The following is a 25,869-nucleotide window of genomic DNA, read 5'->3' as shown; positions in this document are numbered from 1 at the left end:
CATGAAAATTATCAAAATTATATTTAACCGTAATATTAGAAAGTGGAAGGAGCGTACAAACAAAATGTTCTATTCTTAGTTGTAGTACTGGTGGGGCTATTGCCAAAAATCAAAACGAATCCGCATGAGCAAAGTCAAATCAAATCAAATTGCTACTGAAGCTTTCTAAAACGAAGGAGGTATAATATTTCATTTGATTGGATTTTATTACATACAAACACATGTCATGACTAGTTATTGTAAGGCGATCTAATCGTTAGAATCTCAAGTATTAATACGTCAAGGAAATGTGGCCATATAACGGGACAAAGCGGACCAGCCCCCAACTAATCCTTCAGGGAGACTAGTGATTAATGATCTGGGATGAAGTGAGGAATTCTAGAGATTGGATTAAGGATTGCAAATTAATGGTGGTCAGAGTTCGACAAGCATTCAGCTTCGTGGTGACAAATAAGAGGGTGGTGGAATTTAAACTTTGGACGAAATAATACAAATTCTGACATGCAATGCAAAGTGTTCAAAAAGCAGCATTCCTTCACACCGAAGTTATCAACTGGTCTGATGCTTCTTTAGATGCAGCAGAGTATTGGCGATGTCTTAATTTGGGAAATTTAGTTAAACTCTGCTTGATTTCGTTAGAGTTAAGAATTTCCTATTATTTTATCACGTCAAGCGGTTACAAGAGAATTAATGGCGGTTTAAGACTGAGAAATTGACAAAGCTATTTAAATGAGCTGTTGAATTGTGCACGTCATGGTAATATTATAGTTGGAGCCGGAAGCGAGCTAACAGCAAAAGTCTGTGTTTCCTGTAAAACGTTAACTACGGTGTCCTAAAGATACAGCCTCGTTACCAAACTTTATCATGTAGACAAGGAAGAGTCTAATCTGATTATGGTTCGGCCTAGTAAATAGTAATTCAAAGCAAAGTGTGGGGCAGGGCAGGTTGCCAAGGGCAAGCCCATAAATCTGCAAGTGAGAATAAAAGCAGACAATAAAAACTCCTAGTCCTACGAAATCTGATTATATAACGATAAAACCACATTATATCCTTTTATTTTTACCATGGTTCCTGGTACATGTTTTCAACAACGTATTCAGTGACGAAAATACTAAACATAATCCTATAATAATGACACAATTGCAATTATCAGCGAGTATTTATATATCAAACATTCTAGCATCTGATAAACCACACGTCATCTGGCCCCACCAAGTACAAACTTCTTTGCTAAGGTTTAACACTGTCACACAAAATGCGTCATCTTACTCCCGCCATGACATGAACAGCTGTGATTTACGTAAAACCTTCGGGGAGGTTCCCTATCTGTATCCTTATTTTCGGAGAGGTTCTTAATTTAATGGTGATATTACTTCCCTTATCTGTATCCTGATTCGTAATCTTATTCTCAGTAAATGTATTTGGAATGCACTGTCACTGACCACTGGTAGAACTAGACGTAAACTGTAAAGTAATCCTGCTGAATCCGGTTTAATTTTACATGATCCCTGATTATTCGGGATGAATAAATCTTGAAAAAGTGAGGATCGTGTAAAACTGATATAATGTAGTAAAAGTTAGTATTATATAATACTAGAAAGCCCGTGGTCACAGGGAGGAACCTAATAGTATTCTTTGGAAGTCAGTTTTAATCGTGTCAAAAAGTATTCATATTTCATCCCCACCGAAGATACAGCCAAATAAAATGTTGCTGCGCTCGTACTAAACACAGCGTAGCCGTAATATCAACAAAACCGATTAAAATGACGTTAAAACAATCATTGCACGTGCACGTCCGTGTAACAATCCTCGTTACTATGGTTACTACGCAACTACCTATTTCTCGTCTGATTTGCACGTGGGCGGTCGTAAATACATACAAAGGGAATTCTTTGAATTATAATAGAGATACAGTTGCAATAGTAGGAGTATAATACTTGAAGTTTCAGAAAACCAATTTGTATAGGAAGCTCTGATGTGTGATGATAGAAGTCTATGTGGTAGTTGAATTGATGCTCATGAATTGCCATCGGAGTATCAGTGACATTATAATATGAGTATACGTTACACGCTCATTGATATAATTATAAAACTAAACTTACATTATTCAAACAAAATCGCGCAAATAGAACTCAAACTCAAAGATAAAAGAAAGGAGTACATAAAATATCGGGAGCCAACTGTACTAGTACAATAAAGATTCAAAGCTACAGAAAATACAACACTATTCTAGCCTACTTAGCACCTTTTAGAAGCCTAGCCGCGTCTTTAATATGGGCTTGGCCTTTTCAAGAATTCCGAGAACGTATCAGTATGACACTATGACGTCTTCAAATAGCTTTCCACCCACTTTTAATGACGTCATAAGAACTTAGATCTAACCGGGTTTTGCAGTAATACTGCCTGATTTGTAGCATCATGACGATATCAATGATGGTATCATGAAAATATTCGCTCTTTGAGCTAATGTTCTCGAAGTAGCGCATGACGTGATATACAAAACTGAAAATTGAAAGTAAATGTTAACCTATCCTTACATTTTTTGTGATAATCTTCATTAGTGATCCTGTTCTGATACACTGCCATCTATGATTGAATCATATTTGCATATAATGCGATATGATATATGATAATATCGATTTTCATCAGTATCACTATACTGAGTAGTATTGGAAGAGACCTCGTTTTGAAATTGAATTTATTGTGATATCAATAATATATTATTAATATATATATATTATATATTAATAATACTTAATATTATTTATCTGATTATCATAATATATTATAAATCTACAATAATTTGTTCGTGACAAATGTTGGATATTTACATTCAGGTATCCAAACTCTAATACTCAATTCATCATATCATTTCATGATTGAACAATGGACAACTTCATTTTAAAGATAAGAATTTAATTTGGTTGTATAGTTTGTACAACAAAATATTATCATAAATTTATACGGTACCACTTTATAAACAGGTGCACTCTCAATATTATAGTTGTATTGTGCCTGATACAAAATATCAATCCACTATCTGCGCTTTTATGGAAAGATGGACTGCAATTTTCGACATCAATACCAAGTAAAAATGGTAACGTCGATAATGTCTTAACACTTGATCACTCTAAAAATATCCAGATGATGACATCTCTATTATAATTTTATGAACATACTTTATCATAAGATCGTCAAATACTTCAAGCTATATACATCATTATCCGCAGCATTTTTACTTTAATTCTATAACTCCGCAGTCCGCAATAATTGGATACTATAACACTACTATTAACAAACGCTCAACCTTGCAAAGCTCCACTGCAATCAAATAGTAATAAGTTATGAACATGCATTATTTCAGCAGTACAGCAGTCGCTTATGTTGGCAGTGTAGTTTACTAATTTCGGACAGTTTTGGAAAATCATGACCACGTCGAAGAAAAAGCGGGTTTATAAAATTCTTTCAGGATAAGATTTAAACGAACCCTTCTCCCACATCCAGAAAGGCGGCCTGATAATCTGCGAGGCAATGTTTGAGGAAATTTGGTGCCAAAAAAGACATTTTTAGAGGACCTGACCTTTTTATTTTAAAGGAATAACAAACATTTTAGGGAGGAAACATTGATCTGCGAGGAAATTAAAAACTTTCTGTATGTGGGACCCTTCAAGCTGTATTTAGCTGAGGTGTCGAGTGGTCACTAAAGGACATGTACTTTTAAACTCAAACCCATATTAAATCCCAACTTCACCTCTACTTATTAAGGAAACGTGGATATAAATATACTGAATAGGTACGGTAACAAATTAATCAAATTTAAATTATATAAATCGTGGCCGAAAAGCTTTCTAACAAAACCGATGCCTTTATTCTCACACAAACCCGTTTAACAATTATTAGTTTATATAGTTTAATGTTACATAATATTGTAATATGTATACTCCTGTGCGCAAACGGTATAAATAACAGTTAAAATCACAGTAGGTCGTTCACGGGACTTTATTAGGATCTGAAGAGACTTTGCCAAAGAGATTCGTGTGTGATGGAGTTTAGTTATTTCCTGTGTCCCTCAGGGTAGTATGCTGGGACCGACTGTGTCCGCTTCTGCTTGAGCTCCCTGTAGGGAATACGATTAATTTGGAGTTGAACATGAATTTCCGGCATTGATCTTTCCGAATTTCAGGGAAAGTGTCTACGACGCCTATTCCTACTTTGAAGGATTATTATTATAACCTACCAAGACGCGCTCAAATTGGACTCGTCGAGTGTCGACGGTATAATATTTGGAACAAATATTTTACGAGTATCAGTGATACTATCACCCGTTAACGCCTACTATGTAAATACTTTATACTTTCTATTGATAAGAAAAGGGAATTTCGGAATATGGTGGGAAACTCTCATCAAAATTACAGCGTGTGCCAAAATTCACTGCTTACACCTTTAAAAGAGATATGAACCCAGATATTGGTCTAGACTCTAGAGATATGAACCCAGATATTGGTCTAGACTCTAGAACCAGAATTTCGTCAGATTTTCTAGACTAAATCCCTGTGTACTGACCATCTGTAAGGACGGGTGCTCCAAAGAAGCCTCCTCCTTCACATCTGCCAGATCGTGCTGTTCTTGTGAGCTGTACACATAGTTGGACCGGTCCAGGTCGAGGGGCTGCCCCGGGTTGAAGATGAAGCGAGTACTCCCCAGTCTGTAGTACTGGATGAAGATGTCGTACCTGGGTGAGACAACTATCAGGAGAATTACGCTAAAAGGGGGGTGTGGCTTTCTGGGGGCGGGGGGTCGTGCGTGACCTTCTAAACTAAACATTATATAGCATTAATATTATGATTTATATTAACGTGTTATCTTCTAAGCTTAAAAAATTAACAGATTTAAAACTGTTATTAGCCAACATTGGACTAATACCAAAATTGGTCCAATGTTTATATAACTAAGTTAACATGTTCGTCATGTTGCTCATTATATTTATTTGCAGTATGTCATTTAAGAGAGATACTGGCATCGGTCCACCCAATTATGGGTTTTGGTAAAATATATATACTTCACAATAAATATATGTACTTCACGACAATATGTCTTAAAACAGGGGTTCCGATTTTAATATGACATGAGGGGTGAATATTTTGCTACCCATTGGTCTTGTGGATTGTGAAGGAAGACGACTTTTGATACCGTTGTGTATAAGGAAGTTTTTTTGGGTGGTTTTATAACGTTTGAGTGTTTTTTTGCAGCTGGTTCAACGTGTTTTTTAATTTTAAGATGAAAAGCTGTAGCATGATCGGCGGAGAAAGATCTGGGTCAATCGTAAGGAGTGGCGCTAAGCCTCTGTACCACTGCCAGTCTAAGTTAAGGTTCTTTTGTTCTTGGAAGGCCAGTGAAACAAATGAGCCGTCGTCGGCCCAGAGTAGGTGGCTGATTAATTGATTAAGAAGTCTCGGGCAGTTTTCATGGTCTAGCTGAGGAGGAAGATCTCTAATGTATATCTTGAAGAGATCTGGAGAAAGTGGGTGGCCTTGTTCAGTTCCTTTGCTAATGCCAAGCTTTTCGTTGACAAATCCAGATAGTTTAATTTAACCTGTGCTATTTTTGTACATGTGATTTAAGACGTCAAATGTTTTACCGGTTATACCTAACTTTGCTAGTTTAGTAGTTTTAAGAAAGGTTCTTCGCGACAGACTGAGTCAAAGGCTTTTCGAAAGTCGACAAAAACAGCGTTTAAAAAAATGAAACAGCTTTTTCATTTTTTTGTACTTTAATGTAATGGTGTTTAGCGTTAATATATGGTCATATGTTTGGGCACCTTTAGCGAAACCAAGTTGATTTATTGGGTCTGGCTTATCTTCGTTTTTGAAGTTAATAATTCTATTGAGTATGATGGTAGAAAAGAGTTTCCCAATGAAAAAGTCTCCATTTTATGCCATTGGCCCCCCCCCCCTCCCCCCCCCCCAGTGCTGTCGCGTATTTTATGCAAATTTCTTTGAAATCTCCACATTACTATTTCATATTCCTGTCATCTTTGACATTGAATGAGAATGTTTAAACTAAAAATGTTTTCAACTTAAAATATACCTACTGAACGACTAATCATGAGTCTTAATTAATGCCTCGAGAAACAGTAAAGGGGTATAATAGTGGGAGGTATAAGGGCGACAGTCGTGCTTGTGATATGTTTAAGATAAGCTAATTATTTTCGAAGCTGTCATTAAGACAGCTGATTTTTAATGGAAAAGAATAATCAAAATAATCTTCCAAACTTTTCCGAATTTCCAGAATAACAAGAATTTCGCCGCGGTTAAACTTAAACCACGCACGATCAATTTTCCCTACGATGTACTTCTAGTTCTACCATTAATTCTTTTGAGTGAAAAGTGTGACTGGAAAAAAAGTGCAACATATTTACATACTATGTTTTTTATAAATAAGTGGGATTCGTGCATGGTAAAAATTGACGATTTATTTGATCAATGTAGCGCCGCGCATCAACAACAAATGAATCCAGAAAATTGCGGAAAATAACTTTGCGAAGGAGGAATTTTACTGTCATTAATTAACGCATGGCTAGGGCTAGCGTCGCGCGCAGCATAACAGACTCTTCCTATACACATAATTATAGGGGAGTGGTCTATATTGCGAAGGAGCAGACTTTTGTCATCAACGCAGGGCCGTCGGACCATCTCATATATCCAAACCCGATTACTTATTCATTATTCCCTCCGATCTTTTTGCCTTCGGCAAGAGTAGGGAAAAAATTAGCTTAGAACTGTTTGAATATTTGTAAAGGTATTTTCGTTTCGTTTTGTGACTCCTCTAAAAAGTAAAGCCATGAAACTTAAACAGTGTTTAAAGTGTAAGCTCAGCCACCTGGAACCAGTACTCTGACTGCATTATCTGTATTGTTGCTTCTACACCATTCCCGTTATGGTGTCGTAAAGATCTCTTATTAACTAAGACCTTATTACTTATTGTAACTACATACTACTACTACTACTACTACTACTTATACTCTCTCATTAGATAGAGAGAAGCCATCTCCTATTCCTTCCCTAGTGTGGTTATTTCCATTGATTACATTCAGCCTGTTCCGAGTTTGGGTTGCAACTGTTATAGTGTTATATGTATGATTGACGATTTATAATTTATACAACAATTTTATATTTAACATACACAGCATTCAAATCAGAGGCAACATGTAGGTGCAGGTAATTTTTTGTAAATATTGCGATGCCACAAATTTGCAGCCTTTAAGTAATTTCAGGTTGTATTATTGAACAGAGAAGTTGCCTTACACGATTGTTGTGTTTAACAGACAATTCAAGATGTATCCTGGGTTTGTTGCCTCTGATCAAAATTTAATATTTATAGCATGTATTAATACATACATGTAATAGTATCAACGCTCCTTATTCGTTCTCTAGTTCTTTGTTTAAATTGTTAACCAAATGAGTAGAATTAAAAAGCAAACCTTCCCTCTGATAAGTTAAAATACTTTGTTTAAGAATTGGAACTTGCGTTTCCTAAAACTTTCGTGTTACTTCACATATGAACTCAATCTCACACGCATTGGTTTCATTAATATATTGCTGTTGCATTTGCAATATACACACAAAAAGTCTCTAGTTCTTTGTTTAAATTGTTAACCAAATGAGTAGAATTAAAAAGCAAACCTTCCCTCTGATAAGTTAAAATACTTTGTTTAAGAATTGGAACTTGCGTTTCCTAAAACTTTCGTGTTACTTCACATATGAACTCAGTCTCACACGCATTGGTTTCATTAATATATTGCTGTTGCATTTGCAATATACACACAAAAAGTCCCAGTTACAGGATGTAACAAGTATCTAAAGGTGAATATGCGGCAGTTAATATAACCACGGTACACTGTTTAATTGTAAATCTAGAGTCAAGTCTAGAAACACAGATGTTCAGACTCGGACCAGTTCACTGCGTTCAACTCAAATGTAATCTAATAAAATATAAGGAGACATAAAGTATTAACAGATGGCCCAGTAACTTAGTTTTCAGTTTCCAGTCCCTTAACTTAATTGTCTGTTTTCACAGCATGAGTAGAAATCGTGATATAAAAAGGGGCGCTGCGTTGAGCAACCTCAATTGCGAGTTAAATCCGAGCTGTTATTGAATTAAACAGGAGCTATTTAAGGTTTTCTTTGTTTTCCCAGATTAGATGGGATCTCTCGTAAAATTGAATTGACGAATTCGTCATGTCTCAGATTTTAGTTGTACTGTTGTAGTGATGACGGTAATCTTAACAAAACCATCATTTTCTGTTCATCTACGTTCATGTAAATCTATTATCTGCAAAATTGACAGACTGTTGCGTAAGACGGCAGATGGAGCTATCTCATGGTCTAAAAATTTGTTGGTGTATGAGGTTTATTGCATGAGCCATGAAATAAGTTAATTACTATACATATCACATACATTTGACAATTGTACTTTTATCGGCGGTGTCAGAACTGTAAATGCAACTCAAGATTGAAATAAAACACTTCTTATCAACGAATTAAGTTTAAAACCATGTAAAATTCTAAAATTATCTAAACTTCTTCAATAATTTCGGCGACCTCTTTTTCTGACATGTGCATTATTCATTTTGTATTATTTCACATTTTTGCCATTATCAACAAATTCAGATAAGGTTTTCCAAAAGAGCAGGAAATGTGTCTGAAGACTCAATATAGACTATCGGAGTTTCTAACGCTATGTACCATCTTAATAGTGTCATTTAGTGGTAGTCTAACGGCAGCCGTCAGGTTAGATTATTAAAAATCCTGTAGTTAAAAAATAAACTTAATTGTTGGACGCATTTGGCTTCATCATCAGCCCTGAATCAGCGATTAAATCAGTTCCTCTTCAAAATATATCACCTATCTATTCGTAGCCAGACCCACCCAATACATTGGGAGAAAGATTTTGAAAAGAAAATTATCCTCTAATTTGGGAAAACAAGTATTCAAATCTATTATTTTCAGGTACGGTTTCCTAGCAGATAGCTTCGCTCAGAAATCAGTGGAAGGAAAGTATATCGGTATGATTGGAGGAAGCATGTTTTGCGGGTTCCTGCTCTCCTACCTTACTAGAACCACCGAGCTCCTCCTCAGCCGCTGCACCCCAAAAACCCTCCTCCAACTTGACCAATGTCTGAACTTGATATACCCCGCCGGATGTATTCTCTCCTACCACTACCCTCTAGAAAAATCCTGGCTAGTGAGCCTGAACATTGCTCTGAGGATTTACAATGGTTTCCTGGGATACCCCCGTTGTCTACTCCTGATTGATCTGACCAGGTCACAATTCGGCCGGGATTTCGACAGTGTGAACTCTCTGATCCAGATGGGGGTGTATGCTGGTCATGGGGCAGGAGCTGCAGTGGGGAGTGGACTATACGATACATACGGCTACAACGCTCCCTTTTACCTGGTCACTGCAATGTTGCTTCTCCCTATTATCCTGACCTCAGCGTTCGTACCGAACTGTCAAAGTCACGTGATATCAGGAGAAGAGGAGAAGGGTGCCCTGATTAAGGAGGAAACATCGGACAGTGAGAACGGAGAAGTTACACTCGTATACGGGACATGGTCCGATAAGGAGAGCAATGCCCAGCAAGCCGGACTATCGCCGCTAATATTGATTCCGCTGATAAGCACTATGCTGGTTAACATTGTGTACGGGTACCTACAGATAACCATTACTCCCTACCTTAACCTTTATTTTGATGTCAGTATCAGTGCTGGAGGTTGGGTTTTGTGGACTGTCTCGGTTGGAATGGTTTCAGGGAGCCTGATGTCTGCCTACTTGATGAAGGGACCTAAGATATCACCTTACACCCAGATGGCTCTGGGGTCAGTGTTCGTTGGAGCAGGAATTCTCCTGATGTTCCCAGTAGAATATATCACTTTTCTGTACGATAACTCTCCCTACATTGCCTTTCCAGCAGCGTTTCTAGCTGGATTTGGAGACCCTCTGATCACCATTGCGACTCTCACAGCAATGAAAAGTGTTCAGACCAAAAGGAATGGGAGGATTACTCCTGATCAAGAAATTTTAATCGGAGGAACGTGGCTCATTGGGTTTCTAGCCTTTTGTTTTGCAGGGCAAGGATTAGCCGGCTTTATCACGGAATACTTAAAATATTGGTGCGGGGCTTTGATACTTTTCGGGATGTCCTTAGTTAGTTTTATTATTTCTTGTGGGCTGTATATTAACTGTCAGATATAAAGTTTTGAACGTGTTGGAAGCTAGGAGTCAAGTGTTTTAAAAACTTTCAATACGTTCAATTGCTGCTTTTATTTTAGAAATTAATAATTAATGGTCAAAGTCCAAAAGCTACATACATAATACATATAATATATTAATATAACAAACTAGTTTGATAACAAACCTGAGAAATAAAGTAAGAAATACTATATTTTATTAATGAATAATTCCAGTAAAAGTTGGGGAAAAAATTATACCAATCTTTACCAACCTTTCAGTCTTTTTCCAGAGATAGTAAAACTGAACCACTTCGCTGATTGTCCGACTAGGAACCAAGTTCTTCTGAATTAAGTGAAATTGCTTGCCGTACAGCTTTAATCCGTTTTCAAATCCCTGTTAAAATCCATGGTCACTTAAAAATTTGATTTAATTTAAAGATCGTTTACTATTTTCCCCAAAACACTAGAAAAACATTAAAATGCGAATTACTCAGGAAAGGTCAATGTGACCATGTTATGTCGTTTAAACTAGAAAGTGGAAATATTTGTTACACGATTTACACTAGATTTAAGGCTTACCTGACACTCATCCTCGCTCCAGGGTTTCATGTTTTCGCCCACACAACATCTGTTACGAGAACTGGCTTGTTTCTCGGCCCTCTCAAGCGCGTTTTCCACTTTGTAGCCGTGCGAGTGTAGATTAAACAGTGCCTACAGGAGGGAGAGGTCAGCCCAAAACAAATTTATATCTTTAAATCATGGTTATTACCTAATGGTGATTACCCCCAAAATCCTAGAAAAGCCAATGTAATTTTAATAAAGAACGCGAAGAAAAGAATTGTAACCTCTTCATCATCCCTGTGGGCGTCCGCTATCGGCAATTCGTCTAAAGAGTATACCTTGAAGTACAATTTAGTAAATAAATTATACTGCTATTCTGAACATTGAAAATTCTAAATTACTACCCTCATAACGTTTGTGGACGGTTTCAAATCAATGCACTACGAAAGAGAAAGAGAAAGAGAAAGAAGTTATTCATTTAACTTTAGAGATAACCCTAACCTTTGACAAGTATCTGTTTAAATCCTCTGAGTTGAGTTTGTCTGGCCTCCAGAGGAGGGTATCTTTCTCCTCTTCTTTCTCATCCTCTTCTGTCACTTTGTCCTGTGTAAAAATGGCGGTTGTCAAACAAAAACGGACGAGAAAAAGTTTTAAGTTAGACTAGTGGTGGGATTTAATCTAGCAAACATAGAATTGTAGCATCTATTGGAGATTGATCTAATAATTTAATTTATAAACCTTGTCCAAGAGTGTTGGTATTTCTGCCTGAAACTCAGGTCCAACGGAGATCTCTTTCTTCCAGTCATCTTTATCGTACATACTCATCCGTCGCTCCATCTCCGCGCTGTCTGTATCTGCCGATATAAAAGTTACCAAACAAACCTCATCAAACACCAAAGGTTACTTAACTTAATGTAAAAGTTTTCCATTATACTGTATATTATGTAATCTATTATAGTGATGTTATCAGTTTATATTAGACAATATACATAGTTTCGAGACATTTATTATTCAATTTGTTATTTTACTCAGTTATATAATGTGTACATGACAGTACAATGTAACATTTTGCCGCGATCTCTCCACGAATTTTAGAATTTCAGCTGCGAATTACGAGTTCTTTACAGTTGTCTTCCCCTTGTCTTTCAACGATTTTATGTAAAAAATCACGAAGAATGTTTTCCCTAGTCTTTAACTGTGTTCTCACATATCTCAAATTGAGTATTAAACCCACTTGCCCACTTATTCTCAGATATGGCTTTTATTTTTTCCCTTGACACTGGTTCTTACTCTGTTCACACTGATGACAAAGCGCCCTCAGAAGAGAGAAGCACTCGCTGTTCAAGAGAGGGTAAGAATTTATTGAGATTTAAAATTTGATAAAGTTCAGTTTGCATTATCCTCAGCTTGGAAATTGTGATGATGCCCGAGTCACCCTCTAGTCAATATTTAGTCAATGTCCAACTGGTATTAATCTATTAACTTCTCTAGCCTGACTGCTGATATACTGTTAAAATACTGATTCCATATAAAATTCAGAGTTTATTCAAACAATGGGAAGATCTATCAGACGGCCACGAGAAAACTTTGGACGATGTTTCGAAGGAAGCAAAGGATACGTGGAGGGATGTGAAGAAAGGCAGCAAAAAAATTGGTGGACCAGTCGGGGAAAAACGTCGATAAAATATAGAAGAACGCAGAAGATGCGTGGAGAGATGCGAAGAAAGGCACTAAGAAATTGTTGGACCAGTTGGACGACAACGTCGATAAATGGTTGGCAGACTGGGATGAAAAGGATGGCAAGAAAGGTAACAAAAAGGGAAAGAAAGGAAGTCCGAAAAAGGGAAAGAAAGGAGGTCCGAAAAAGAGAACGAGAGGTTATGAAGAGGTGTAGGTTGTGAAAATGATTTAAACTGGAAGAAGGAAAATACAATACATAAGTCATTAACATAGGGTGGCCTAGAATTTACGTAACATAGCAAGATATTGGATACTGGATATCCCAGCCATGTTTAGTCAAACTATTTATACAATAGTGATTATTCTGGGTCACCCTAATTTTAAAAATTAATATCAAGCAGAAAGCATGTCTGGAAATAGATCTTTAACGTATTCGACATAAAGAACTTTAGAAAATCTTCTGTATTTTATTTATAAATATATGTGTAGTTTATGAATACTGTCGCTATACGCTCAGTGAATGATATAAATAAAAAGATCTTATTATTTTTTGCCCTAAAGAGATGTTTTATTCGCTCTATAAAGGTACAGGGAGTACTTAATTCTACATATCTCCACCTCATCAAGCAACAAACGTTCTTCGTTTCATTGTTTGTCGGTCGTTACCAAAGAAACCTCATCAAACACCAAACTTAATGTAAAAGCGTTCATTATACTGTATATTACATGTAATCTATAGTGATGTTCTAAGTTTATATTAGACAATATACATGGTTATTAGCCATAGCTATTTTGTTTGAAGCGTTCGTTAACCCAAGGGGTTTGCTAGTATGAAGATCATGTAAATCTAGTTTTCTTATTTAATTTGTTATTTTACTCAGTTGCATGATGTATACGTTCTTTCTTCGTTCTTTTTTTCTTCTTCAATCTTATCATCTACCAAATGTTCAACTTAAGCTTCAATTCAAAATCAGTGAACCTAAGTGGGAATTCCGTTCACTCCTCCGGAATTCAGTGTGTCGGAATTCAGAGCAATTTTTCCTCGCTGGAGTTAGAGTTGAGTGCTGGTCGGATTTGAATGTCATGTTGGGTTCCGTAGAGGAATAATGTTGTAACATCGTACCGCAAATATTTAACATTTTGCCGCGAGCTCGCCGCGAATTTTCGATTTTTAGCCGTGAATTTGCTGAGTTTTTTACTGTTCTCTTTCAGCTATTTTTGGTAAAAATCATTTATAATTTTTTTCCTAGAGTTAAATTCGTGAAACTTAATTCTCACATATCTTACTCAGACCTTCAGACTCTATTGCGTATTAAAACCCACTTGCACACTTATTCTCAGACATGGCTTCTAAAGTTTTGTTCTTGACACTGGTTCTTACTCTGTTCACACGGATGACGTCTCAGACGTCCCGTTCTGAGAAGAGAGATGCTACGGAGAATGTTGATAATAATCTCCTGGAAAATGAAGCACTCACTGTTATAGAAAGGGTAAGAATTTACCAAGATTTAAAATTTAACAAGGTTCAGTTTGCTTTATTTTGAGCTTGGAAATTATGATGTTAATCTCTATACTGTGATAATGTTTAAGTAATGATTCTATATAAAATTCAGGGTTTCTGGGGTAACACATGGAGTAAGTTAACTAACGGCGCCAAAAACTTTTGGGACAGTATTACAAAGGAAGCAACGGACACATGGAATGATGTGGCGGAAAGCAGCAAGAAAGTGTGGGATAAGGTGGAGGACAATGCCGATAAAACTTGGACTGACTTGACAACATGGGAAGATGGGGAAGATAAGGATGGTCCGAAAAAGAAAAAGAAAGAAGGTCTGGAAGAGGAAAAGAAAGAAGATCTGGAAGAGGAAAAGAAAGAAGATCTGGAGAAAAAGGCGCAGGCTGTGAAAATGATTTGAACTGGGTGAATCAATGTTACGACTTAATTTTCGCAGAGGAAAATACAATACATTAGTCATTAACACAGGGTGGCCAAAAATTTACGTAAAATGGCAAGAATTAAGATATTGAACACTGGATATCCCAGTCATGTTCAGTCAAACTATTTATATAGTTATTATTCCTGTTTATCTAACTTTAATAAATCTTCTGTATTTTATTTATATATATTTAGTTGGTAAAGTCTGTCTGTTATACCCTCAGCGAATGATTAATAATAATAAAAGTAGATTTTATTATTTTCGCCCCTAAAGAGATGTTTAACTCACTCTATGTTTCAACAAATTTTTATCCATTGATCTCTGCTAAAGATCTCAAATTATTTTCAGAACCTCACGGAAACTTTATAACTAATTATTGGAAAAGTAGCGACAGCGAAGTATATGACCAACAGATTAGTGATCCCGGTCCCCTAAGCTGCAGTTTGTGTTTCCGGCTTAACTCCCTTCTAGCAGCTTACTTCCAAATATTTACTGCTCTGGGCTCTGACCTCTCGCGAACTGCATTGATTGAAAACTGTTTTTATTTTGTCGGTAGTTCGGCCAACAAATTAACCCCTACTCACCACCCTGTGTTTTTCTTTTCTTTTTAAAGGGCTACCTACTATCATTTCCACGAAAAATATCAAACGTATAATTTATCTTCCGAGGAAATATCAAAGAACTCGCCCCCTGGGCCCTGGTACAAATTTTTGCCAAATCATTGGAATACAATCGGCATAGCCACATGCAGGATGGGCCAATGGCTGAATTAAATGGTTCCAGGTTGAAACCACATTCACAAAGTGTACCTGTTCATTTGTGGCTATCCCCACTTCTTTCTAACGTAACACTCGTCGAGTGAAATCATCAGGTGACAGGTCATGTGGTATATTTCTTGACGCTCATTATATTATGTTAACTTCACTTTCTATTTTGGAATTCCAAAATAGAACGCGCGTGAGCGCTGTGATTAACATTATCTTGCATCGCGCGCTACAAAACAAGCGAATAAATTTGTGACCGCATGAGTTAAAGACAAACAACAAAGATGGGACGTCCAGAGGACGTCGTCCACGGAAGACAAAAAATAGGTAATGAGAATATGAAACTTGAATCGAAACTCACCACTAACAGAGTCTTGGGATTCTTCTTTTACCTGAATAGAAAAATTTAGTAAAATTTTTGTCAGGCAACAGAGAAAACCGTATTCGTAACAACCAACATAGCTCGATTCCCACATCGTTACGCGTCTCAAACAGCAATATTTAACCACGCTAAAACACTCGTTAATTTTAAGACTTTAATCTGAACAATGCTGAATTTGGTGCCTTGTACATATGGATAACTGATTGAGGTTACATTATACATAAAGGTCAGTAGACCTGTGTACAGCTTCGCACCCTTAAATTCGATGCTAATCAAAATTCGAACTGACAATAATTATAAGACTTAAATGTTAACGAATATAATACTGGTCATACCTTAAAGTCTTCTTCTTCGTTGTTATTGAGTCCGTACATAACCATCAACTCATCCAGTGGTATATCACCCTCTTTCTTCAGATCTTCTATCTGCAGTTATTTGCTAGTGAACACAATTATTGTATTATTAAATAATACATTAAGGAAAGGTCTCTGTTGTCGTTAGTTCTGTTTTGTTTAAAAAATAGTCCTCCAAAAAATTGCGGGAAAATTCAAACTTGCTGCTGTGTTGGAGGAATAATTTCCTGTCAGTGTGATGGACATTTTAAAGCTTCTAGAATCCAGACAGACGATGAAGGTGACAAATTATCAAACCAATAATCCAGATCTTACCGTCGTAAATTTGTACAAACATTCTTAAATCTTAAAAAGAACGATGATTTCATTCGAGAAAGTCTGCGATATTGAAGTTTGACGATGAGTAAGACATTTCCCCTACTATGCAGCGTTTGACGTCAGGGTTAAGTCAGGGTGTTGAGTTGCAGTGAAAACAGATAAGAAGATGAGAATACTGACAGAGTGACAGTTGTGCAATGTAGAATTCTGCTTTTGTTTTATTTCGTGTTGATTGAGTTGAATCAGCTGACAAAACCACCATCTCTCACGAGACTTACTCACGAGACTAAGAATTACAGATTAATGCATGATCTTATGTATTCGGGGGCTTTCGGAATTTGCCCTGATAGCCTAATCTTAAAATTAAAGCACGGGTGTTAGCCGTGCTGTTGAAAATTTCGTTTTATTTTCGACCCTTTTTTGTCAGTAATCTTCCAAGATATCTCATTTTCAGCTTAAATACTGCCGTTTTAACTCTAACATAAAATTCGAGTTTTGAAGTGTCCATCTTTCTGGCACGATTGAAGGGTGGAAACTATTTAATAGCTCACTAGATACAAGCTGACTTACTAGATCAGTGGATAACTTTCTGAAGAAATTTCCCAGCATATTATAATTTCTCAAGAAGTTGGTCGATATAATTTCTCAAGAAGCTACAGAGCTACTACAACTCAAATTTTGCCATTTTTTGTGCTTATGTCGTCAACATGATTTCATGATATCTTTGGTTGATTTGCTGGATTTTAAAATCATCAACCCTTTACTTAAGTCTTTTTGGGTAAAATTTTCTAAAATTGGCACATGCTGTTGTTGATCACCAATGCTAAAAAGGTGCATAAAAGGCGATTTCAGTAATTTACTTGACTTTAAGTCATGCTCTATAGCACGACTATTATGTAGTTACTGGATTTTCACTATATTTATCTTCTAGGCTATCTTCCATTTCATCCTATGACGCATCTTCCTTCAAGCTAGAGGAGCTGTGCAACAATGATACTGCTCACAATCCTTACCGTACTCCTCTATCCCTGCCTCACCACAAAACCCACCAAATACGGCACCATGACACTCAGCTACATTCCTGACTCAGCTCTGATCATTAAAGGTGGTGATACCCAGATCTTCAGGGCACCACTGTGTAATGAGATTAACAATTGGTCCTTCAAAGCTAAGGTGTATGTGCTGAACGAGCCTTGGGACGCAGATAAGATAGGTGAGGATACGTGGCTGCACATTAAAGTCTCTAATAAGCCGGACATGACGAGGATAGTTAGGGATAATGTTAGGGATGCTACACCCGGAGCAGATCCTCAGCCTTTCGCAAAACCTTTCACTTACAAAAGTACTACTTGGGGTTCTGACGCCATTTACATTCAGATAACAGCTCGTCAGGGCACCCCAACTTTTCAATACGGTTTAGAACTCTCTGTCAGCCCACCTCATGACGATATTCCTGATGGAATGGATGCAGTTCAGACAGTACCTGAGAACCTTGCCCTGGCTAAATCACGTGAAATTCAAACCCTAAAACAAATTTCTATTCCATTTGTAGACGATCTGAGGTCAGGAGACACCGGACAGTACAAGGTCCCAATCTGTTTCGAGGACACGTACGACCAGAGATCCCTGACAGTCACCACCCTTGTAGCTGAAACTGTAAACGAGGCACCAGGTGGTGTTGCTTCCTTTCTCTGCACCAGCTCCATGATGAGAAACAACATCTGCTGGCGATCAAGTGCAACAAACAGAGGTATTAAGTTTTTCGATCCGTCCGGTGGAAAGCAGAACACAGTCACCACTACAGTTCCTAAAGAGGAGTACGGATCTGTTTACCTTCTTGTTCTTGCTCAGGGAAATTACCTTGAGAATGTTCAGTTCACCATAACAACTAAATTAAGGAACCCTCACAAAGACACCCTCAAACTTACCGGGGAACCAGAAAAAGATTTCCCCAGTCTTGTAACATATCTTAGGAGTATCTACGAGGGTAAAGCTCCTCCTCTTAACCATCATTTTGTTCCATACGAGCTCCGCCAGGAACTTTAGGTTATTATGCTAAATTCTTTAAATTTTTGAGCTGAAATCGAGAAATTTTGACATGATTCAGGTACTCTTAGTATTTTGTACATTTTTTGATGTGGTATTTGAAAATGTAACATATTTCTTGTTAAGTTTTTCCATAAATTATAACATGAAATATCCAGGCGTATATTTCATGATATTCTGCTCTTTTCATTTTGCATCGTAAGAATTAGCAGATAGTTATAAAAGTCAGATTACTGGAGAACAAATTGACAGAACGTCTCTGTTATTAGTGAGTTAATTATCGATGTAGCTATTGATTTAGGTACTTATATACTGGTAGTATTTTGTAGGCTTAGTAGATTTTGTGACGTTTGTATTTGAAATTGTAACATATTTTGTTGTTCAAGGTTTTCAAAAACACAATGTTATCAATAAGTATTTTTCCATCTAACAGAAAAGCTAAACTGGATAAAATATAATAGGTATTTGACTATGACAATAAAAATCGAAAATGATATGCTGCTAACAATAAAAAGTATCACATTTAAACAAATCTACAAACATAAACCCCTCACCTCATCGTCATCTTTCTCATCCTCATCACACTGAATAGAACTCTCATCATCCACACTCTCTACCAGTCCCTCCTCCAGCCCCTCCTCCATCCCCTCCTTTCCCTCAGCTTCAGGGACTGGTTCGTACTCCTCGTCCCCCGAACTTGCCACAGATAACTTGCGTTTTAGTCTCCCTGATTCTAGGATAGGCGGAACTAATCTGTTGGAACGGAGTTGTGGTATCGTCTCACTGCTGTCTCCCATTCTATATAATAATAATATAAACTAATATAATAAACTGATCATAAACTAATAATATAAACAAATAACAAAAATATAAGTTTATATATTCAATATTCATTAAGAGTTTATATACAAACAGTTACAAATATTTAATGGAATATTGAGGAAGCTGGATCTGGAAGTGATGAAAGATTTGAGGATCAGTGATCAGTGAAAACTGCGAATAAAATCAAGGTAGAGTTTAAAGAGGATGAAGTCTAGTAATTATCAAACGAAAGTAGACATGGACGACAGCAAAATAAAAATTCAATTTATCAATTAATAAATTAAATGCTTGATATAAAAATCAAGTAATAGCATAATACCGAATTATAAACACATCATCATTAAACACATAAAAAAACTTAAAAACGTTCAAACCCATGGTACCGCTTTGGCTAAACAGTATAAAACAATTAAATTAATATTTCTAAAAGTCTAAATACTTAAATATGAATTAACATGTATTTACTTACACAAAAATAAATGATCACTGAATTGTTAGTTTAAAATACACGATAACATACATTTTTGGAATATGTTAATTAATGTAGCGGTAACCATAATTAATGAAAATAATTTACAAAAGAATTATTAATTGATACAAATTTAAAACTTAAAATTGGAATAACAACAAATCCTCTGATAAGACTGTTATTAAAGCTTGTATAACATTTAATACAAAATCAGTCGTTGCAATAGTAATGGTAAAGTAAAGCCTCGGATTAAATATCATTTCACAATGCTACCAAAACTTTCTAAAAGATGCTAACTTTAACAGTATCCCCGGAGCCCACACCAAAGTTTTGTCCCTCAAAAACAACTGATGTTGTAGACTCATAATTAAAAGATCTCAAGTCACCTGTCAAGCTGTCCCTTGTGAAAAAAGGGTGAGTAAAATAAGTATACTTCACGCGAGAACCACCAGGCTTGATATTCTGTCCTACCACTACATCATTTCCATCATAGTCTATCCAGATTAAGTCGATATTAGTAGCTGTATCGTTTGTGAAGATTGCTGTAAACTTTATTTCTGCTCGAGATGATTTAGATTGTGTAGGACGAGCAGGATGAGCGGGACGTTCACCGTCTTCCTCTTCTGAAAAGTAAATATATTCAACTCACATCTCAGATATTACTTTTATTTCCTGAAACTGAAAAGGTATGACCCCACCGTATGTCACATATAAGGAATAATTAAACAAATGTCTTATAGCATTGCATGCACGCGTTCGAACGGCCATCTTCTGGTTTATTGAAAGATGAGTCCGACAAAACTCATATGAAAATAAAAACAGAATATGAATCAGAATTATTCGTAGCTCACAAACCTACTTCAAGTGCCCCAAGTTGCTTAGAGTTGTCCCTCAATTCTAGGATATATGCATGCACCACATCCCTCCGAACTGAACCAATATTCTCAAGTAAAGTAAAATCACTGCAACTTCTCAGATCTTCTATTGTACTGAAAATACTCAGACTTTCTGACATTTTCCTATCCCTGAATTATAACTATTATAATTATTATAAGTATAATATGCGGATTATAACAATGTGCGAATAAAGTTTGAACTTTGAAATTTCTACTCTGTTTAATACGATTTCTGTCGGATTAGTTTGTTAAGTTTTGTTCCAGGTATTTTATTTGTATTTTACCGCATCTTATATTATTGATGTATTCCCACAGTATTGCAGGTTGTCTGTATAATACTGACTGCATGCCTCACGATCAGCAATTAAATCTATAATCAATTAAATGTTGATCAGTTACATTCTATATAATTCATACATACCAATTACCAAATATCACATTCAATAAATCTAGCTGGTATAAAAATCTTCATCATCATTTTAGTTCAGTTTATACTGAAATTTAAATTTACATGAAGATCACAACTAAAAATACTGCAACAATTACAATCTCTAGAAAATAATCTCAAATACATCGTAACATAACTTTCGTAATAGGCTAATAAATCTTACAAATTAATAATGATTTAAAATCAATATGGCGCAGTCTTACATGCTGTTATAAATATAAAGAATCTAAGATGATCAAGTCATAACTCATATAACTTATAATTTCAAATCAAAATTTCCTTCATTGAAAGTCTTGCAACATCTTTTGAAGGAAAATGTCAGGTAGATTGTGTCTAAACTTGAATTATTTATTATTCGATGCCGTTTGCTCTGAAAGCTGCCGTTGTGCTGTTTGCAGCCGTATTTTCTTTGATTTTCTTACTTTCTAAGCTACCAAATTAAATAAAAACCCCTTAACATCCAAAACTCAAAATTACTCGTTTTCTGAAGGTCAACTTTTCCACGATAGATTATGAAAAACTCCTCCAGCTTATCAACTTTTCATTTACATCGAAATTTCCTCACAAATGGTCACATTAACGTCAGCATTATGAGGGACACCGAAATTGAGCCCCTCAAAAACAAGTGATGTTGTAGACTGATAGTTGAAAGATCTCAGTTTCCCTGTTGCACTGTCTCTAGCAATAAAAGGGTGAGTTAAGTAAGTACATTCTCCGTGAGGGTCTCCAGGCTTGATATCCTGCCTAACTACCACTTCTTTCCCATCATAATCCTTCCAAATTAGGTCTATATTACCAGCTGTTTCGTTTTTGAAGCGAGCAGTAAACTTGATCTGTGCTCGAGATGATTTGGCGCGACGAGCTTGTTGTTCTCCTTCTTCATCCTCCGAGTTTAAGTAAAGTACAGGTAACTCTGGAGGTCCTGGGCACACTATTGGGGGACCTGGGAGAGATGGTGAGTGGCAGTCTTCTTGGGTTGTAAACTAGGATCAACATCAGAGTAAACGTCAAAATAAGGTAATTTATTGAAATTTTCAGTTTACAAACCTAGTTCGGCTATCCTGGCTGCTTCCCTCAATTCAAGAATATACTTAAGAATCACTTCCCTACCCACTGCATCTATATCTGCTACTAAGGCGTTATCACTGCAACCTCTCAGGTCTTCTATAGTACTGAATATCGTTAACCTTTCTGACATTTTCTTATACCTGAGTCAGAACCATCAAGGGGCAAAGAATGTTAACCTTACAAAACATTCCTTTGCTGCAACAACTGTTTAATGAACACACTCTCCTAATTTGTTTTAGTTCCAACGTTTTTCTGACAGATTTTATATATAAAAAGTAGAGATCAAATTTTTCAATAAAATGAAACGAAGCTGATAAGCTGAGTCCGTCATCGGACAAAATCAATATTGAAATATAATGTGAAATTTAATAAAATTGTTTGATGGTCACTGCTTTAAAAATATGAATATCTCATACAAAATAAAAATGTAAAAATATTCTAAAATTCGATATCATCTAACTCAATTCTAACTCCATTCTGTAGTATAGTATAACATCTAAAAATTGTAATATAATAAATACATCATGCATCTGCAAACTTGACAAAAGTTTAAACTGATTTAAGTGTATAATTTAAAAGACTAAAATATTACTGATTTATAAATGATCAAAGCTTTCTAACTTAATCAAGCTGATATGGGTCACACTTATCAATAAGATTATAAGGGTGCCACAATAATGTAGCCAGCAAAACCATATAAGGTAGTAACAATACTTGTCAATCCGATCCCTTGACTTAATCCAATACATTTTCTGTAGGGTCCTTATGTGTAGCATAAGAGCAAAAAACTCGAGGGTCACCACATAGTTTACTCAGCGTGGTCATTTTTCACCAAGCTTACATTTTTACTACCTTGGTAATGTTTTTTTTTATGAAACTTGGCCACCATGACAATAGTTTACTATATTTGTTTCCATGAAACAGAAAGTATTCTGCACAGGTGAAACTTGGAAGTTAAAGCTGGCAAAGTATGCAATTATGTGGATACTTCAAATGTTCTGGGAAACAATAGTTTTTGCTTGAGGATCAGTTTCTTCATAATTTGGTGGAATGTCATATTTTAGGGCATCTCTGTAACTTGGAATGCCAAGTTCATGATATCCTGAAACGAAGAGATTGTTGAAATACTATTTTTGATAACATGTACATACATTGCTGTAACACTAAGCAATGTGCAAATATGGGAAATTGCACACCTCGTTTTTATGTTATTTTATTTCATCCGAACACGAAATGGTCATTACTTTGAATTAAGGAATGGTAAATTATCTCACTAGCAACAGAAAGAAATAAACATCTGATTTCACTGTAATCTAATAAACAATTATGCAGTGTTGTTATTATAAACTACAGTTGGTGTGGCTAATTGTTAGATCAGCTTACCAGGTGCTTGTGGTTGTGGTTCTCTGTAACAGCATGCGGCACCAAAATATTGCGAAATAGCATAAACAATTCCCACTGAGAAACCCGTGCAGATTGCAGCAATTAGGATTATAACTGAAAGATAATGTTCCCATTACAGCGATGTAATGGAGTAAGAATTCTCAAAGGTATTTTTTCAATGAAGGGATTTTTAAATCTAAATTGTTTTATTTGAATAATTGATTGCCAATGTGATGAACTGTAAATCTGATAGGGAATTGCATTGGTATAATATATAATTTACTTTTATGTATACAACTTTTTAGCATTACTTAACAATAAAATTAATTATACTCACAGCCAACTGACAAACTATCCCCAGAAGGATCTGGTCTGATGCCCTTTTTATCTTCTCTCCAGCTGTGATGATTACAAACCACAGAAACTGGAGTAGGCATATTTTCAGATTTTAAAGAACAAAAAAGTCATTACAGCTAGGATACACTCAAAATTTACAACGATTAGAACATTTTCAAACAAGTTGAGACAATTAGATCATCATTGAATAAAGAAGAAGTAATGAAGTAATGAATAATAACAGATAATAAAATAATGCCTTTAAATTTAGAGTAAGTTAAAATGTAAAACTGTACCTGCTTTTATGATGACAATGATAGCAGGGCCAGGTATGAGTTTGAAGTGCCAAGACATTCTTTAAGGAGTAGTATATAGCAACAAAGAAGTTCAGGAATATACCTCAGATGTTTCAGTATATAGGGGGGGGGGTGTCACGTCCGTCTATGTCCGCCTATGTCCTGTCATTTTTGGATTCTATGAGACAACGGACGTGTTTTTTGGGACATTGGCGGACACAGACGGACATTGGCGGACACGGACGGACATTGGCGGACTCGGACGGACATTGGCGGACTCGGACGGACATTGGCGGACTCGGACGGACATTTGCGGACCCGGACGGACATTGGCGGACTCGGACGGACATTGGTGGACATCAGCGGACATATAAGAGGTCTAAAGAATAAAGATCTCACAAATATTCCCAATATTTAATTAAATCCAGTCACCAAATCCGGTCGCTAAATCCAGATCTATTTGTGTCGTCAACATATCTTTGAAACAGTTACACAGGGTACACAGTAGGCACAGTACCTATTTAACGAAATATATATAGGGAATATAACTTATTAATCGCACTAAAGCTATTAATAGCTTTAACTTATTTTATCAAATTTTATCAAAGGCCCCAGGAGGAGGAGGAGGAGGAGGAGGACTGGAGAGGAGGAGGACTGTTGAGGACTGATGAGGAGGACTGAGGACGAGGAGGAGGAGTAGGAGGAGAACTGAGGAGGGGAGGAGGAAGAGGACTGAAGAGGACTCAGGAAGACCCAGGAGGAGGACCCAGGAGGAGGACCCAGGAGGAGGAGGAGGACTGAGGAGGATGACTCAGGAGGAGGAGGACTCAGGAGGAGGACTGAGGAGGACTGAGAAGGTGGAGGACTGTTGAGTACTGAAGAGTACTGAGGAGGATGGCTGAGGAGTATGGCTGAGGAGGATGACTGAGGAGGATGACTGAGGAGGATGACTGAGAGGGAGGAGGAGGATCAGGAAGACCCAGGAGAAGGAGGAGGAGGAAAACCCAGAAGGAGGACCTAGGAGGAGGAGGAGGAGAACTGAGGAGGATGACTCAGGAGGAGGAGGACTCAGGAGGAGGACTGAGAAGGAGGAGGACTGAGGAGGATGGCTGAGGAGGATGGCTGAGGAGGATGGCTGAGGAGGATGACTGAGAGGGAGGAGGAGGAGGAAGAGGAGGAAGAGAACTGAGGAGGAGGAGGAGAAGGACTGAGGAGGAGAAGGAGGACCCAGGAGGAGGAGGACCCAGGAGGAGGAGGACCCAGGAGGAGGACCCAGGAAAAGGCCCCAGGAGGAGGAGGAGGACTGGGGAGGAGGAGGACTGTTGAGGACTGATGAGGAGAACTGAGGACGAGGAGGAGGAGTAGGAGGAGGACTGAGGAGGGGAGGAGGAAGAGGACTGGGGAGGATCAGGAAGACCCAGGAGGAGGACCCAGGAGGAGGAGGAGGAGGAGGACCCAGGAGGAGAAGGAGGACTGAGGAGGACTGAGGAGGAGGACTGACGATGACTGAGAAGGAGGAGGACTGAGGAGTACTGAGGAGGATGGCTGAGGAGGATGGCTGAGGGGGATGAATGAGGAGGATGACTGAGAGGGAGGAGGGGGAGGACTCAGGAGGAGGACTCAGGAGGAAGAGGAGGACTCAGAAGGAGGACTCAGGAGGAGGACTTAGGAGAAATGAGAAGGAGGACTGAGGAGAACTGAGGAGGAGGAGGGGGAGGAGGACTGAATAGGAAGAGGAGAAGGAGGGGGACTGGGAGAGGACTGAGGAGAAGGAGAACTGATGAGAAGGATGATGAGGAGGACTGAGGAGGAGGACTGGGGACCGAGGAGGAAGATGAGGAGGATGAAGAAGAGGAGGAGGACCCAGGAGGAGGAGGA

General features: G+C 37.3%; 3 protein-coding genes and 1 long non-coding RNA gene across 4 annotated transcripts; 1 reads left to right on the top strand and 3 right to left on the bottom strand.

Moving 5' to 3' along the window:
• Positions 1-2,902: 2,902 nt before the first annotated feature.
• Positions 2,903-19,081, bottom strand: LOC134817842 (mesoderm induction early response protein 1-like). Its single transcript, XM_063827180.1, has 10 exons — positions 18,828-19,081; positions 15,892-15,981; positions 15,536-15,566; positions 11,532-11,647; positions 11,295-11,396; positions 11,078-11,131; positions 10,812-10,943; positions 10,505-10,626; positions 4,564-4,732; positions 2,903-4,117 (listed from the first exon to the last, which is right to left on the bottom strand). The coding sequence occupies exons 1-10, from the start codon at positions 19,068-19,070 to the stop codon at positions 4,070-4,072; spliced, it is 1,107 nt and encodes a 368-aa protein (XP_063683250.1). The 5' UTR covers positions 19,071-19,081; the 3' UTR covers positions 2,903-4,069.
• On the top strand, positions 13,807-14,680 carry LOC134818487 (uncharacterized). Its single transcript, XM_063828077.1, has 2 exons — positions 13,807-13,963; positions 14,087-14,680. The coding sequence occupies exons 1-2, from the start codon at positions 13,817-13,819 to the stop codon at positions 14,387-14,389; spliced, it is 450 nt and encodes a 149-aa protein (XP_063684147.1). The 5' UTR covers positions 13,807-13,816; the 3' UTR covers positions 14,390-14,680.
• Positions 19,082-21,388: 2,307 nt separating the features above from the next.
• Positions 21,389-22,118, bottom strand: LOC134818353 (uncharacterized). The gene is made up of 2 exons (XR_010160637.1): positions 21,956-22,118; positions 21,389-21,851 (listed from the first exon to the last, which is right to left on the bottom strand). It is a non-coding gene; the product is annotated as an uncharacterized LOC134818353 (long non-coding RNA).
• A 173-nt stretch (positions 22,119-22,291) lies between these two features.
• On the bottom strand, positions 22,292-24,155 carry LOC134818592 (uncharacterized). Its single transcript, XM_063828233.1, has 4 exons — positions 23,992-24,155; positions 23,697-23,783; positions 23,360-23,473; positions 22,292-23,078 (listed from the first exon to the last, which is right to left on the bottom strand). Exons 1-4 carry the CDS (start codon positions 24,047-24,049, stop codon positions 22,966-22,968), a joined length of 372 nt encoding a protein of 123 aa, XP_063684303.1. The 5' UTR covers positions 24,050-24,155; the 3' UTR covers positions 22,292-22,965.
• Between the last annotated feature and the right edge of the window lie 1,714 nt (positions 24,156-25,869).

Source organism: Bolinopsis microptera, chromosome 7 (genome assembly GCF_026151205.1).
Source record: "Bolinopsis microptera isolate Bmic1 chromosome 7, MBARI_Bmic_1.0, whole genome shotgun sequence".
Classification (NCBI taxonomy): Eukaryota; Metazoa; Ctenophora; class Tentaculata; order Lobata; family Bolinopsidae; genus Bolinopsis; species Bolinopsis microptera.
This window is presented reverse-complemented; position numbering and strand designations above follow the sequence as displayed.

Excerpts from the sequence above, each read along its gene's own strand:
- LOC134818487 (XM_063828077.1), top strand. The coding sequence starts at position 13,817 with ATGGCTTCTAAAGTTTTGTTCTTGACACTGGTTCTTACTCTGTTCACA. Across the intron at positions 13,964-14,086 it reads CACTCACTGTTATAGAAAGG|GGTTTCTGGGGTAACACATG; the intron begins GTAAGAATTTAC and ends TATAAAATTCAG.
- LOC134818592 (XM_063828233.1), bottom strand. The coding sequence starts at position 24,049 with ATGTCTTGGCACTTCAAACTCATACCTGGCCCTGCTATCATTGTCATC. Across the intron at positions 23,784-23,991 it reads CATTGTCATCATAAAAGCAG|TTTCTGTGGTTTGTAATCAT; the intron begins GTACAGTTTTAC and ends TGCCTACTCCAG. Across the intron at positions 23,079-23,359 it reads ACCACAACCACAAGCACCTG|GATATCATGAACTTGGCATT; the intron begins GTAAGCTGATCT and ends TCTTCGTTTCAG.
- LOC134817842 (XM_063827180.1), bottom strand. The coding sequence starts at position 19,070 with ATGGGAGACAGCAGTGAGACGATACCACAACTCCGTTCCAACAGATTA. Across the intron at positions 15,982-18,827 it reads ATGAGAAAGATGACGATGAG|ATAGAAGATCTGAAGAAAGA; the intron begins GTGAGGGGTTTA and ends AAATAACTGCAG. Across the intron at positions 15,567-15,891 it reads ACGAAGAAGAAGACTTTAAG|GTAAAAGAAGAATCCCAAGA; the intron begins GTATGACCAGTA and ends TTTTCTATTCAG.